Source organism: Chelon labrosus (genome assembly GCF_963514085.1).
Source record: "Chelon labrosus genome assembly, chromosome: 13".
NCBI classification, from domain to species: Eukaryota; Metazoa; Chordata; class Actinopteri; order Mugiliformes; family Mugilidae; genus Chelon; species Chelon labrosus.
In genome coordinates, this window is record NC_140346.1 from 24,046,203 (window position 1) to 24,062,089 (window position 15,887).

A 15,887-nucleotide genomic window follows, 5' to 3' on the forward strand; every position below is an offset into this window, starting at 1 on the left:
TCCCCGCTGCTGTTGCGCCTTAACCTCAGTCTTTGTCAGATACAAAATCAAGCTGGATTCAGATATGGTTCAGTATGGAGGGCACGGACGGCTGGACCACGGCACAGAGTTCTTCACAGAGGCCCAGCCCTTCAACGGTCGCGGCAACTCGATGAAGGTAAATATTTTCAGCTTCACTGTTTTTGACTCATTGAAGGTCATCTTTTGTTGAACGACACCGAATCCCAGATTTGGAGCATGCTTCAACTGTAAGTCTAGGGCTGTTGTAGTCCAGTCTCTATACCACTTTTCTAATAACCTATGCTGCATCACCGTCCCTGTGTGCATACTAATGCCAACATGTTTTTGAGGTTGTTGTACGTTCACTCTGGAAAAATTGACAAAATTAAGTATACTCAAAAATGTCAGCATGCATACTAAGTGACTGTCGAGTGTTCTGTTGATGGACACTATTGTCCCACAATGCAGTGCACGTACGGTATGTAGGCTAATGGAGGAGTTGCTCACAGCTGAACAACATCAAAAGGGCTTGTGGGTGGGGATGAGACAGCTCCAGAAATAACTTGGAAAATGAAAAGTGAGGGATTAAAACTTTGGACAAACATTTTTTTCTCTCTTCCTCAGTTGTTTCCAAGTTCATTTGGCCTGTAGCGTTACAAAGTCACTCGTCTGGCATCACTTCTTATTAGTATGAAAACTATCACAACATGAACAAGTCACTCCATGTATACTAAATAACAACAGTATTATTAGTATTGTATTGGTCTCACGTACAGTTTCACCTTTTACTGTCTCCACATTTTAACTTGCTTGATAGTTACACAGATTTATATGGATAATATTTATTTAATCTGATTGAAATCATTCTGATTAGAGACTCTCCTTGTTCCTACTGCTACATCAGGCCCTAAATAAATTAAGATATACATGTTTATATACCCCGGTACATCAATCTGGATTGAACTTTTTGAACACAAAGTGGTTCTGCCCACTTTGGAGACTCACACCTGCCAGTAACGTAACATTAGAAGTTGTGGGGTTTTTTTTTCCACCAGTCTTATTGACGAGACTGAATCCATTCAGAGATGAATTGAGATTGACTTACATGTTCAGCAGTGCTGTCCACATTGATTCTCATCTTTTCCAACGCTCATTAGAGCAACTCAACTTGTTTTGCCACCTCCAGAAACTGGTCACATCGCTTGACGTATAAAACATGCGCAGAAAGAAATTATTCCACCTTGTGAAAACGATTAGATGAACTGTTTACATAGGTTATATTATATTATATATATTTCTTGCGCATGTGTACGTACGCGAATCTTGTCAAATTTTGGCTTATACTATTTTATTTATTTTTTATTTATCTATTTATTTTATTTTATTTATTTCATTATTTTTTTTTTAAAAAAAAGGTCTGTCTAAGTCTAATACCACTTAACAAATTATCAGCAGGTTTGGACCACCCCCCATCAAATCCGATGGAAGATTCCTTTCCGATCGATCCGGTCTGTTCTGTTTGAGGCGGTTACCTGAGGTGCTTCTGTTCCGATCGGGCTGTCATTCGGCTTTTTACCGGAATGCTAGTGTCCGCGTAAACCATCACGTCACTGATTGCATTTTGCATTAGGTTCGCTTAGCACACAGGCATTAACGGTAACTCTGTACCATTAGCGTGCTCCCGTAAACCATTAAACCCCAAGGGCAATTACCTGCATCCTAACACCAGCGCACCTAAACAGAATTCCGCCAGCACTCATATAATTTGCATACCTAAGGCTCATTATTTTGTGTACTTGCAGCCCTAGATGATTAAACATTGCACCCGCTAGTCAGCAGCCCAGTCATTCCCAGGCTTTCTTGGGGGACTTGAACAATGTCACCGTTATGATGACACTTGACAAGGTTATTATATGCTGACCTTACTACCCCCATTGTTCATGTGATTAATTACATCTTGCACAGCTTAAATTTCTGATGCCGCATGCAAACCTTCCTCGGAATAAATACGGGGAAATGCGACGCTGGCATTGACAAGCCTGTGGAGGCATTGTTAAAAAATGAGTGCATTAGCAGCTTAAATTGAACACTGCCATCATTAACATGTTATTAGTCACACCGGAGTATTTTTTTTCCCCCTCCCCGCTATGACAAATCGGAATGAGGGGTTTATTCTCATACCTCAGTGGCTCAAGTGTCAGCTACTGTTTGGATGCTGACTGAGAGAAAACAGCTTAATGCTTCTGAGATGCGTGTACGCGTTCAGCTGATGTGCGTTAATCAGGAGGATATTCATGGTTCTGCGGGAGTTTGGCGCCACAATGCAGAGACTTTGTGTAAAAAAAAGAAAGAAAGAAAGAAAGAAATATGATGAAATAGCTGTCAGTGAATGAATATTTTGTCCCTTTTATGTTCCATGTTTGATTTCACAAATCAGTTTAATTGGCCTGAAATGGAGTTTGTAGTGAGAGGATCCTTAAAGCCATTCTAATGAGATTTAAGTGTGTTGGCATGAAAGACGGCTGCTTGTTCTGGCAACAAGCCACCGCTTCCCTTCTCTGGGACTCTCGGCTCAACCACGGCACTCGAGTTTAGCTTCTTCTTCATTAATGTGATTACCTTTTAATAAATAAATAATAATAAAAAAAAAGTGATCATATATGGGTATGTTAAATAAAGGCTAGATTCGTCCATCTTATCGGGTGGATGGTGTGCGTTGTTTGCGGCCTCCACAGCTTTAGGCTTTGAGGATATCGTATTTGGCTCCTGTGCATCTTCCTCTGTTCGTGCTGGCTGTTACCCGGGAGTCATCGAGCGTCACGTGAATCTGATATCTACAGTTCTTTCAGATTCCCCGGCAAACAATGTGCATTATTCATGGCGTTAGAACTTACCTTTTCATGTGCTACGCCTCTTAAGCTTGCGCGGCATCACAGAGGGGAGAAAAATATCTGGGAAAATGAACCACTGGGCTTCCATCATGAAGACTGCTTAAGGCCATTAGCATGAAATAGATCTGTCCTTGAAACACTGAAAGAAGCGCTGATATGCATTTTAAGCAGAGTGCTGCAGGGATCTTCCTCGTGTTTGCCTTCCCCCTTTTTTTTTTTTTTCCTCTTTGTGTATTTTCTTGATTAAAACGCTGAAAGCCAATAAGATGTTTATGAAAAAGGTCAGGGATGAATTGGCGAAGGATCGCCGCGGATACCCGAACACACACGGCTGATTCCACGTGTCAGATCTTACGTTAATGAATCCAATTAATGCGTGCGGACAGTGACGCCCGTGAAGTGGTCCACGCAGTCATCGTCCCGTCCTCCGGTTTTCCGCTTTGTTTAGTAAATTAATAAACCTCTTGTGGCAGTACCTAAGTTGTTTCAGTCGGTGCCAGGCTTGACATAGCTCCTCATGAGGTGCCTGTTTATCTGAACTCAACTTGAACCTCCTCAGATCAATACTGAACGTGTTGCAATTAATGGATAGAGGATATTACTCCATATTACGAGTTGGACGGAACACTTTAATGCATCAAAAATGTGTGTTGGCAAAGCTCACGCTGCTATTAAGAGCATCAATTCAGCGTTATTAAAGATCCTGTCGAGCCCCGTTAAAAAGCCCCTTCCTCTCTCGCGCAGACAGTGATCCTCCATCCTATTAGCTAAGGTTTCATCAGTTAAGGACACCAATTCCGCAATCTCTTAAATCTTTTCATACTCTTATTAATTCAAACGCCACTGCTTCACCCATGTCCCTCTTGGCCAAAATGTGAAGTTTAGTTAACAAGTCATCTGCTAATTTTGGCCCAATTGTGGATTCATGGGGAATGAAAGGAAGTGAGAAGGATGGAGCCGCCAGGGAGAAAGGAAGGAGGCGAGTGGGGACTCTTTTGCACACACTGTATCTCCCTCATAGGCTCCATCTCAGAGATTGCACACTAAGACTGTAGTCTTGCATAAAGATACTTTTTCTCCTCCTCCTCCTCCTCCTTCTCACACCTACCTGGTTATGACAAGAATAATCAGACAAGAGCATCTGCGGGGGCTGCAAAAGGTGCCCACATCATCCATGTTTTATTTAACAACTTTTGCTTTCAAAGCCTGCGCAAACTTCTTTTCTCCTGTCTTTTTAATGGGTCCGTCAGTTCTCCAGCTTCCTTGTTACCGTGTGATAATAAACTCTCATATCCTCCAAGAGAGCATCACACCTCACACCGAGAATGCACATAATTGGATGGAGCCAGCGGAGTCGAGAGCGTGCCGGTGGTTTGGTTGTGGCTGTGTGGCAAACACCGCGTAACACCTTTATCCACGTGTTTACCAATCTGGCGGGGGACTGTTGTCGTCTGACATGGCTTTAGCCCTTTCAGCCGTGTCCTTTTTGACATTATGAGAAAAAAATAAATCAATAAATGTAAAAAGAAAAACATAAGAACAGCTGTTAGATAGTGAGCAGATTCTTTGGAGGAATGCTGCTCATGGTTGGAGCAGCTACTGTCACGCTGGGATTATAAGTGGAAGCTTATGGCTTCATTGCAAGTAAATATATTTATTTAGATCTGTTATCATTGAAATAAACAAAAATCTCTTTTTCAGTTTTCTGTCATTAATAAAGTTTAATTGGATAACCTTAAAGGGAAACTACTGTTTTTTACAACCTGGACCTTATTTCTGACATAAAATACGATCGTTTACTCACCCATCTAACTTTGGTGTTATTTGGAGTCATTTGTCAGATATTTAGATCCGCGTATATCCATATAGTGGGAGTGACTGGGGCACCGAAATGCAGCCTCTAAATAACGCATTATCTGCCGCAAAACACGTTTTGTGCTATTCCCCGTTGAGTCCAGAGTTACCTGTTATCTATTCGCGGACGTGCAACGGTTTGTTGTTCTTTGGCCAGCTGTTCCTCTCTCTGCCTCCGCATCCTCTTTTCAATGAGCTCCTCATCCGTATACTCTGACTCAAAACGGTAAGGATGTCCATCATAAACAAAGTCGTCGTCCACAACCTCAGAATCGGAAAAATATTCAGCCATGTTGCAAAAAAATAGCAGTAGCAAACTGCAGGTAAACAAGCCACGCGAGGTGTGCGCAGTGCTCAGAGATGACATCATCCAGAGGTTAGTAGGTCAATCTACAGACCCCAGATAATGATGATGAGGTAACTCCGGACTCAACGGGGAATAGCTCTAGCGTATCATAACAAAATATTGGTGAAATGAACGAGTTTCGCTGCAGATAATGTGTTATTTAGAGGCTGTGTTTCGGTGCCCCAGTCACTCCCACTATATGGATATACGCGGATGTAAATATCTGACGAACGACTCCAAATAACACCATTATGAGTTATATGGGGGAGTAAACGATCGTATTTTATGACAGAAATAAGGTGCAGGTTGTAAAAAATAGTTATTCCCCTTTAATAAAGGTTCACTAGTTTCTTACTTTATATGATAAAAATAAAAAAATAGTTTTAAAGCCTTTACTAAAGATTCCTTATTAGAGAGTGACACCCAAAGTTCTTTATAATATTGATGAGAAGTTTTACATCTACCTAAAATAAAGTATCAGTATGTATTATCTATTTATAGCCAGTGAGTATAATTCAACTAATATTAGTATTGGGTTTAGGCTAAAATGGTCAAAAAGTATTCCAAACGTATTATCCTATAAAAAAAAAAAAAAATTGATTACTAGTTGTTTTGCAAAATTATCTTCTTTTTCTAAATAATGAAATATTCCGTTGAGATATTTGTATGTTAGAAAGGCACCCAACAGACAACAACACTTCTTGGGGAAGAACTACGTAGGCACGTACTGTTGCCCTAGTGGACAATTAATCGAATTATAATACGGAGGTGATAATGAACAACGATACAACATGTAGGCCGAACCAAACTTGCTAACTGAAGCAGGAATAGATGTGAAGTGATATGTAAAAGTCTCCAAAGATTGAGCGTAGCAACGATGCACATGGCAGACAGCTGTTTCTGGACGTGCTGTCCAAACTCTCCTGCAGAAGCACAAATAGACAGGCAGGGTTGAGGACCAGAAACGTGGCAGTCGGAGAGTATCGGACAAAAGGCGCGTTAAGCTGACTTCCCTTCAAACTTGGAACATGTGCAGCACTGCCATCAGCTCAGACCTGGCAGAAAACAGTGGGACTCTAGTGCACCCATCTGCAGTCCAGAGAAGTCTGGTCGGAAGTGGTCTTTATTGAAGGTTCGCGGCCAAAAAGCCATTCTGCAGATGTGGAAGCTAAGCCAAGAAACTCACCTGTGCACAGAAACACAAGCTGTGGAGTGCAGAAAGATGGCAAATTCAAATATGTGGCTCCAGCACCGGAACGCTGTCAGTCCATGGAAGGGCTAGAAACTGCAGAAAGGAGGAGCGCCTCCAAGTCGCAGTGAAACATGGTTCTTGGAAGGTTTTGAGCTGCTTTTCTGCAAGTGCAGTTGTGAATTTGGTCACATTTCCTCATCAGTTGGCACAGTTACACACACGTTATTATTAAGGAGGCATCTGAAGTGTTTTAAGGGTTTGATGGAACAGGTTAAAAATGGTAATAACATTGTCTTCTAGTGTTGATTAGTTTTTTTTTAAAGTTTATTTGTTGACAGAGGAATCAGCACTCTGTCTCATTTAATTGCATCTCGGCTTTAATAAGGAGAGAGTGAATGTTTGAACAGCTGACATGAATCTGAATAAGAAGAGATAAAAAAAAAAAAAATGCGCTGTTCTCTTTATGTCGATAAAAAATGTTCCAGCTTTATTCATGAACTGACAGCTTGATAGACTCAGCAGGGCTTCTCGCGAGAATCCCGTACATCAAGAGATCCTGCCGCCGTTGAGCGATTATTTAGCAAGACAAAGCGCTTAAATAGAGACTAAAATTCCCCAAGTGACGAAACTTATTTTAGGTTACCCTTCTCTGGCACATGTCACATGTACAGTTTTGTTTGAGTGTTATAATGTCAAAGATGTAATGCTAAGAGGAGCTGATGAATAATTAGCCGCCTCAGAACCTTTTGATAAACTTTGCGCGCATCAAAGGGGTTGTCTCCTTTGACAGTTTCTCAAAAGGAAGTTAAGCTGAAGTGAAGAAGAAAAAGAAAGTGAAGGAAACGTGGCAGACTTGTGGCAAAAGATCAAAAGCCTTACCATCAGGGAGATCTAAGGCCTGACATTGATGAGGAATCACGAACTAACAGAAAATGTGACAGGATGTAGATGACTTGCTTCGCACTTTTACTTACACATATAAAACATCAGCATATATTCTTTACTAGAAAATCCTCATACACATATGTATACTGTATGAACCATACGTTAAATTGTCTTTAAATTAACTGAAGCTGAATTTTTAAGTTCCCTTTTGTGACATTTCTCCTGTAAACCACAGACTGGTGCAGCTCAGAATAATACTTTGTGGAGATCTTATTTAAACAGCTTTTGATAGTACAGAGAATATGCGGTACACACATACACACAATGCGAAACTACACACAATAAACTATCGCGAGTGTGTGCCTGTCAAATGAAAGCAAGTCGTGAAGACCTTAAGATAAAATATCAAAGTCAGCGAGTGCAAAGCGGAGCAGCTTTTAGTAGACTTTTTAAGTTGGTTTTCAAAGCACTGATAGAGCTGCAGCCCCTCACGTCGTCAGCTCGGCCGTTCCATTGATTTTTGTGGTTGTTACGGAGAAGGCTGATCGTTCAAGTGCAGTATGACAAAATGGTGTGGTTCAATCTCGTGTAAAGGATATTTTGGAAGATCTAATGGAATTTACAGAGCGCGTACGGAGTGGTCAGACCATTTAAAATGTTATAAACCGGACATAAGTTTGACAATATTTAAATATTCTATATTTATATTTATATATATATATAACCTACAGTGATGAAATGTATTGGCTTTTAGTTTGTATGATGACTCAAAAGGTCTTGTAGCTGTTTTACTAGCCAACCTCCAGCATGAACTTTGTGTAATAAGACACATGGAAAAAAGATCGTAGTGTGCATAAATATCATGACTAATTTAACAAATTTCTTACAGTTTAAGTGTCTAAAATTAGTGATTATGTCAGTCTTTTCCCTTTCAGTGAGAATATCAGGCGGTATTATGTACCATGCTTTTGGGTGGCACCAGAAAAATAGAAATAAAACATATTTTTTGTCTATGTTATTTATGAAGACTCTGACAGAATTGATTGAGCACACGCATAATCCATTCCACAACAATGGTTAGCTTGACAATATCCAAAATATGTAGAGTTTTTTGAGAGGATGTAAGGGCCTGGTGGGAAGTTGAGATTTAAATAGGAACATCTGTGGGTGTAGCCCATCAGAAACTTGCTTGATTTGTTTCTGTCAACAACCAGAAACTGGCACAACTAGTGTTCATTAACGGCTAGATACTTACCTGTCATTGAGGGGTGGACTTCTGGTTGTTAACAGGAACAAGTCCAGCAAGTTTCTGATGGGATACACCCACAGATGTTCCTATTTAAACCTCAACTCCCCACCAGTCCCTTAGAACTGAAGAAGCTACTCGGACGAGTGGCGAAACATCTTCTCAAAAAAACTCAAGTCCAGTTGCCTTTCTTGAACTGTTTTTTTGGATATACCATGACCTGCGTGACTGAGAACCTCCACAGACTTTAGCTTGAAAACTGCTAAATCAGATGTTTTTGCGATATGCATATACAACAGTATCATCTGCATACGCTTGTAGTTCAGCCTCATGACTCTACTGAGGTATTGATTGATGTACATATATATGCATAGGCTAAATATTAGTAGGACAAACCCTGAGCCTTGTGGAATGGTACACTTATGTAACTGGACAGTGAGTCATGAACTTCATCACATTTTAACATGTTAGAGGAAATACAACATCCCTGCTGATGTTCTCATAGTTGCTGACTATATTAGTCACATAACTCTGTCATTAAAGTTAATTTAATACTAAGTATAATATTCAGTACGTGTCACAATCTGTGAAGTACTAAACTTCACATTTTCACTGAAAATAATATCAACAAAATAAAAATTCAAGCAGAAAACTGCAACTGAACACATCCTCGATCTTTGCCTAAAGTACAACCTACTTGTACAGAAGTGCTTACAGGGTGTTGATACTTGTTAAGTGAGTAATGGAGCCAAGCAGAGACATGTCTGGAGAGTTAAAGTGCACAGATAGTCAGGTAGTGTTCTTGCTAGCAGCTGGGGTCTGGAGACAGAGTGGATGATCTATTCCTGCGAAGCACCTCATGAATCCTTTATCAGTGTGTTTGAACACTGAGTTAGATTGGGTATTAGCCCAAAGGCTGGACTCTGCTCTGCTTTTCAAGGGAGTACAAAATCCTAATTCTCACATGTGAGCACGATACCAGGCAACGCAAGAACATCCGTGAGACAAAAGAAGTCAAAAAAAGGACAAACAGCATTGGCAAACTTTTTACTTGTGCCGTACTTTGCAAACAAACTGCTATGCTTTCGTCTCCTCTCATTGGCTTCTCACATTACCACGCTGAAGAGTCAGAAATGCAGCATTTGAGTGTGGCTGGTAAACGGCGCTAAGCACATACTCTAAATGACTGATCGGAAAGCCGCTGAGGCTCTGTGGACGAAATTCAATCGAATCCCATCAGGTGTTGAAGACCAGTGTTTGCTGGCACGTTGCCTTTAGGAAATGTTGTGCTGCAATGAAGAGAATTACTGACACCATGGCTGAGGAATTCATGTGAAGATTGAACGACTGGATGTGTTGTGAATGGATAGATGACTCATAGATCATTCATAGGTTAACCAGGGATGCAAAGCCATTAGTGCTGGGAGATCAGCGGGGTAATCGGAGATGATTTGTGTGATGGCTCAGTGAACTTGCTATACACAGAACAGCTTTGTTGCCTAATTCAGTCACAAGCCGAAGACGCATTGTCTCAGATGCATCTTTGTTTGTTGCAGCGGGGTTATGAGTTTACAAGACCCCGATGAACCAAGCAACAAGGAATGACGTTTAATAAATTATCTTATAAATATAATTTGTAATGGGAGGGTACACAGATCCGTTCTTACACCTCCCAAACTGCACTTACACCAAATGGGGCCTTCTCAGTTAATATCAATTTCAGTTTGATGAATATATCAATGTCCTAAGCTGTAAATCGACTTATCTGGTGTGGATTAGTACATTTTTAAGGCGAGTTATTGCGCCACAGTTTTGTTACATTCACTTCCCAGTGAGATCACGTGGGGTGGTGCATTCAGTGTTCCCTTATCTGGCATGCCAATCTAAATAACATCCTGCAGAGACTAATTTCAAGCAGAATAGGATGTGAAGTTTTTCCTGAATTTTGTGATACAACTTGAGTTTAAAACTCTCATAGCCCAGCATACTAAAATGTTATGTACTTGAACATGGCCTCACTTTTCAGCCGGTCATAACTGAGCAACTGAGTCCGATTGTGCTGTTCCATTGACTTTGAATGCTGTTATGTCATTCCACGTCCTCTCTTGATACAACTAAAGAACAAAAAGTAAAATAACGTTAAAAAATAATTTTGTTTGACTCGGTGTACGATGGCCCACTGATCCTGTGTCTGACGACAGTGTTTCTAACTAAATGATACACTGCCTGGCCAAAAGAAAAGTCGCCACCTGGGTTTAACTAAGCAAATAGGTACAAACCTCCTATTGGATAATTACTGCATGGGTGATTATGTTTCAGCTGACAACGAGTTATTTTAACGCCAACTGATGCAATGAGTAGCTTCTCATTTCTTAAGCAACTATGTCGAAAGACGCATTCCTGAGGTCGTGGAAAAGATGTTAGTCTGTTTTAGAAGGGTCAAATCATTGGCATGCATCAAGCAGAGAAAACATCTAAGGAGATTGTAGAAACTACTAAAATTGGGTTAAGAACTGTCCAACGAATTATTAAAAACTGGAAGGACAGTGGAGAACCATCGTCTTTGATGAAGAAATGTGGTCAGAAAAATATCCCGATTGGTCGTGATCGACGATCACTTAAACGTTTGGTGAAATCAAATCAAAGAAAAACAGTTAATAGTGAAAGTAAGAGCATGTCCACACGTACAGTGTGAAGGGAACTCAAGGGATTGGGACTGAACAGCTGTGTAGCCTTAAGAAAACCACTAATCAGTGAGGCTAACCGGGAAAAAAAGGCTTCAGTTTGCTAGGGAGCACAAAGATTGGACTCTGGAGCAATGGAAGAAGGTCATGTGGTCTGATGAGTCCAGTTTTACCCTGTTCCAGAGTGACGGGGGCATCAGGGTAAGAAGAGAGGCAGATGAAGTGATGCACCCATCATGCCTAGTGTCTACTGTACAAGCCTGTGGGGGCAGTGCTATGATCTGGGGTTGCTGCAGTTGCTCAGGTCTAGGTTCAGCAACATTATGTGTCCAAAGAATGAGGTCAGCTGACTACCTGAATATACTGAATGACCAGGTTATTCCATCAATGGATTTTTTCTTCCCTGATGTCACGGGCATATTCCAAGATGACAATGCCAGGATTCATGGGGGGCTGTAATCAAAGCTAAAGGCGGTCCAACGAGAGGTGGCGACTTTTTTTTTGGCCAGGCAGTGTATATAAAAGGGAACCATGTGATGCCCTTTTAATTGTGCGTCGTCTGCATGGTAAGGGGGTGACAGGTTAGTTACAGTATGTCAAGTATGTGTGTGTCCAATGTTGTGAGGAGTAATATGTTAATTAGAATGTCTTCCGCCAATTGCTGTGCCAACACTTGGGAGTATCTGCTGCTCTTTGTTCACAGATTCATTTAGAATTTGTCACCACTGCTATCTGTTTGGTGGAAATAAAAGCTGTTGACATATTCCAGGTTAGGCACAGTGGTAGCTTTTGTCTAAACAGGTGCAGTGATTCATTCTGCCTTTCCTTCTCTCCGCGGTGCTCCTGCACGGAGACTCTCCCACTGTGACTGTTTAATTAGTCACCAATGTCTGTGTCAGTGTTTCAGCGCCGGGCTGCTTGACACACTCGGTGACAAACTGTTGCCAAAGAAACACATCCACAGCGAGCGCAGATCCGCCGGTGCCAAGGGGCGGCTGGAAGAGTTCAGGGGGTGATTGAATTGTTTACAGCTCTGCTCGCTTTTTTTAGTTTTCTGTTGGGAAATATAGCATCATTTATGTCCGCCTGGCTTTTCCTTTGGCGTAAATGCGAAATGACTAATGGTACGCGGCGTCTCCTTTTCCCGCAAATGGCACGGTGAATATCAAAAGGATTGATCAAAGACTTTATTAGCTACACCACTCCAAACTAACACCCTCGCTAAGATTTCTTTGTACTGTATATCTATAAGGAATCTGACATTTACACACTCTGCTTCTTCCGTCTTTTTGCCCGTTTTTGTGCCCTCCGGCGGATTGTATCTTCACACAGTTCCAAATTTACAGTTAATGCACAGCCAATATTTTGAGATAATGAGCAAACAGAGTTACTGCATTGATTGGAGAGTCCAGAAATGGAAACGGTTGGGAGAGGTGCCCCCACTTCAGGCAAGATTGCTCGTTGGGGGATTGAAAACTCGAATGCACAAGCTGGAATAGAAAACGCTGTTAATGTTATGAGTCTTTAGACGTTAATTCACTGATAAAAAAATCATTAGGACAACACCAGGATGCATATATGCCATAGCTTGAAGCTTGATATAAAATGCCACGGCATCAGTTCACAGGAATAAATTAAAGCAGTTTGAGACCCCTCTTCTCCTGATATGCTGACTCCAGTGCCACCCAGAGGTCTTAAAGCGGCAAGCAACTCTGTCACACTTTGATCATACTGTTCCTCTCTAACCTTGACGCTTCTGTCAACGAAGACTGTGGTGTTTGTTCGCCCTCAAGAGATATTTTTCCGGTCAGATGTGAATATCCTTCTAAACGCACCACCCATCCTCTTCCTCGTCGCCGTCTCCCGTTCTCCTCCTCCTTGTTTAGCCACCACGTCGACCTTGATTGTGAGAAGTGACCACGCTCGATTGTCAGGACGCAATCGAGTGTCCGCACGCCTCACTTCTACAAAAAAAAACTTTAAAAAGAGTCGGCGAGCTTCAAAGCTGGTGATCTTGTTAGCGTCATTAATCGTCAAATGTCATCTCACTTTTCTCCCTCCTTTCCTTCCTCCCTTTGTCTCTCTCTGCCTTTCTCTCTCAGGTCTACATCCCCTGCAGAACAGCTATTGTCCTGGCCAACGAGGAGATAGATTACTGTTATTAGAGGATGATTGTCTCCACAGAGACCAGGATTGAGAATGGATTCCAAACTCAAACTGAGTGTTAACAATCACCTTCATCTTAAACTGTCAACCTTGCACACCCACCCACCTAAACCTACTTTTTACGTTTGAGTCCTTTTTTTTTTCCTAAATGGGGGCGAAAAGCATTATAAGCTTGTGTGCTTTCAAATACCATCTGCAACCTTAGACGCTGTGTAACCCCATTTACTCCAGATTGGTCCATTTGGGAAGCATCCAACCTAACCAGCAGCTAGATGCTAAAACTCAAAGCCCTGCCGAGTCTGTCCGCCAGTAGCCAGCAGCCATTTATAGGCTCTGTTGCATTTGGCATGTCATCTGAAATACATGACCGGCCACTGTGGCAGAGGAAAGCCAATACAGCTAGCATTCATTTATTCAAATACAATAAAAACATCTCAAAGGAATTACGAATATTAAGAAATGTGAGGAAAATTTAAAATATATTTTTAAGGGGTTTAATTATTATATTGTTGTAAAATAAGAATATTATTAAAGTGTCAAAGACACAAGATGATGATGATGATATTTCCAGCACTTGAAAAGCAAAACGTCCAGGTATTTAATCACTGGTTACTTGTCTTTGTTAATTTGCATTGTGGGACATTGTTGGTATAAAAATACATTGTAATTTGCACAAAGTAATAAACTGCTTTGAATTATTACACTGTTAACGAGTATCTAAAACAGTTGTGGTAATGTTTGAATTCATGCAGCTACCGGGAGCATTTAAGCGGTTATTTATGGCCCGGTTATTAAGCCAGTAATTTGCAGCTGAAGCGGTGATAAAATTACCTAATTTGAATTGTTTGCTGTGTGTTTTATTATTCACCAGCAACATTTTAGCTGAACTACGCCATTTTAACCGTTTTGCACGAAGTGATGCATAGTTCCCCCCCTGCAGTAGGCCCCATTAGTTTATTATGAGACTTTTACTAAACTCTTCAGACTCCTGTTAAATTCTACAACGACCGTTTGATGCCGATGAGCTACACGTGATTTTGTGTGGGCGAAGACAGGTATGAACAGGTATGACTCACACACTTCGCTGCCTTGATGCTGTGCTTTACAAGGCGTGTTCATTAGGTGCCGTCGCATTCCTCTGGGATTATTCCAGAAAAAAAGAAAGAAAGAAACAGAAACAGACAAAATTCACGCAGAGAGAGCGGCATGTGTTTCCTCCAATTAGTTCTGACTTTTGTGACTTTTGTCTCGACACAACTGAAGTCGTCTCAACGCGCCCATAGCTGCCGTGTGAGAAGGTTATTGATTAACTAAAATACGCGCCAACCGAGAAGCATCACTGATCATGGGTGACTGCTGAACTCACTGGCTCGCGAAGATGTATGTTTTTTTTGCGAATAACCGTGATAATTGGTTGTGTTTCCCAACTCTTGTTTTCTCTTGGTTTCCATCCGCCTTATAAAAGCACCTTTGTTGCCATATGAATGGTTTTGTTTTTGGCCGATTTCAAGCATTCTCTTTTTTTTATCAAAGCAGCATTGACAGACGTAAAACAAGAGCTGATTTATGGCATCTCGGATGAAAGCAGATTCGTTTATTTACCGCCACGGCTGCTGTGATTCTGTGATCAACACCTACTGCACTAGAGCAGATTTTCACTCATTTAAGCCGCGCATCGTAGCGTACATCAGGTTCTGACGTGCCCCCCCGTGCAGCTGAAGAAACACGTCCACATTCACATCTATTCTGCATTTTAGTCAAAAGTATCGTGATCATTTAAAAAAAATTTTTTGGTTGGTGCCAAAGCGTTCAAAAAGGCCTATCGCCACCTCCTGTAAAGCTCACAGAGAGTCACTCTGCATACATTTCAAAGTTGCGAGGCCGAGCCGGAGTGTTTAATCATCCCTCATCTGACCCGGTGTCATTGTCATTTCACCACTGCCGAAATGAATTGTCCGCATTTGTTCTCAAAACTGGAATTGATGTCTGATGCACTGTAACTGTTTCAGCTTATTTCTTCCATTATCACTAATGATAATAAATCGGCGTCTGTCGAGCCACATGAATGTGGATGAAGTGAACGTGCTGTCTGACTGCTGATTCTGTCCACCGCGCTCTTAAGGAAGCGCAGAGGCGAGTAGATTATGATGGTGCTCCGTCGCCGAGTGCTCGTTACAGAAATTGTACATTTTGACGGTGAGAGCTCAATCTAATTCTAAATGTCACCGTGATTTCCACCGTCTGTCAGTCCCAAACATGTAATAATATTGCAGCCAATGAGAAGAGATTTCTCCTATGTCTCCAACCGAAGCCATTCATTCATTCATCTTCAGTAACTGCTCGTCCTGTGAAGGGTCGCGGGGAGGAGCTGGAGCCTATCCCAGCTGTCATCCAGCGTGGGGTACACCCTGGACAGGTCACCAGCGAATCGCAGGGCTAACACAGATAAACAGACAACCATTCACACTCACATGCACACCTACGGCCAGCTTAGAATCACCAGTTAACCTAAGGAGCATGTCTTTGGACGGTGGGAGGAAGCTGGAGTACCCGGAGAGAACCCACGCAGACACAGGGAGAACATGCAAACACCAACCGAATGCACTGAAGAAGGAAAAACAAT

The 15,887-nt window shown here is 41.6% G+C and overlaps 1 protein-coding gene across 2 annotated transcripts in view; it reads left to right on the forward strand.

Annotated features, from left to right (window-relative positions):
- The window catches only part of gbe1b (glucan (1,4-alpha-), branching enzyme 1b), an 89,395-nt gene extending 73,938 nt beyond the window's left edge, over positions 1 to 15,457 (forward strand). For both annotated transcript variants that reach the window (XM_084558741.1, XM_084558742.1), the window contains 2 exons: positions 40 to 157; positions 13,201 to 15,457. In XM_084558741.1, coding sequence (XP_084414867.1) covers positions 40 to 157; positions 13,201 to 13,263 — 181 coding nt within the window. In that variant the 3' untranslated portion in view covers positions 13,264 to 15,457. The remainder of the gene's footprint in view (positions 1 to 39; positions 158 to 13,200) is intronic.
- The last annotated feature ends 430 nt before the right edge of the window (positions 15,458 to 15,887 follow it).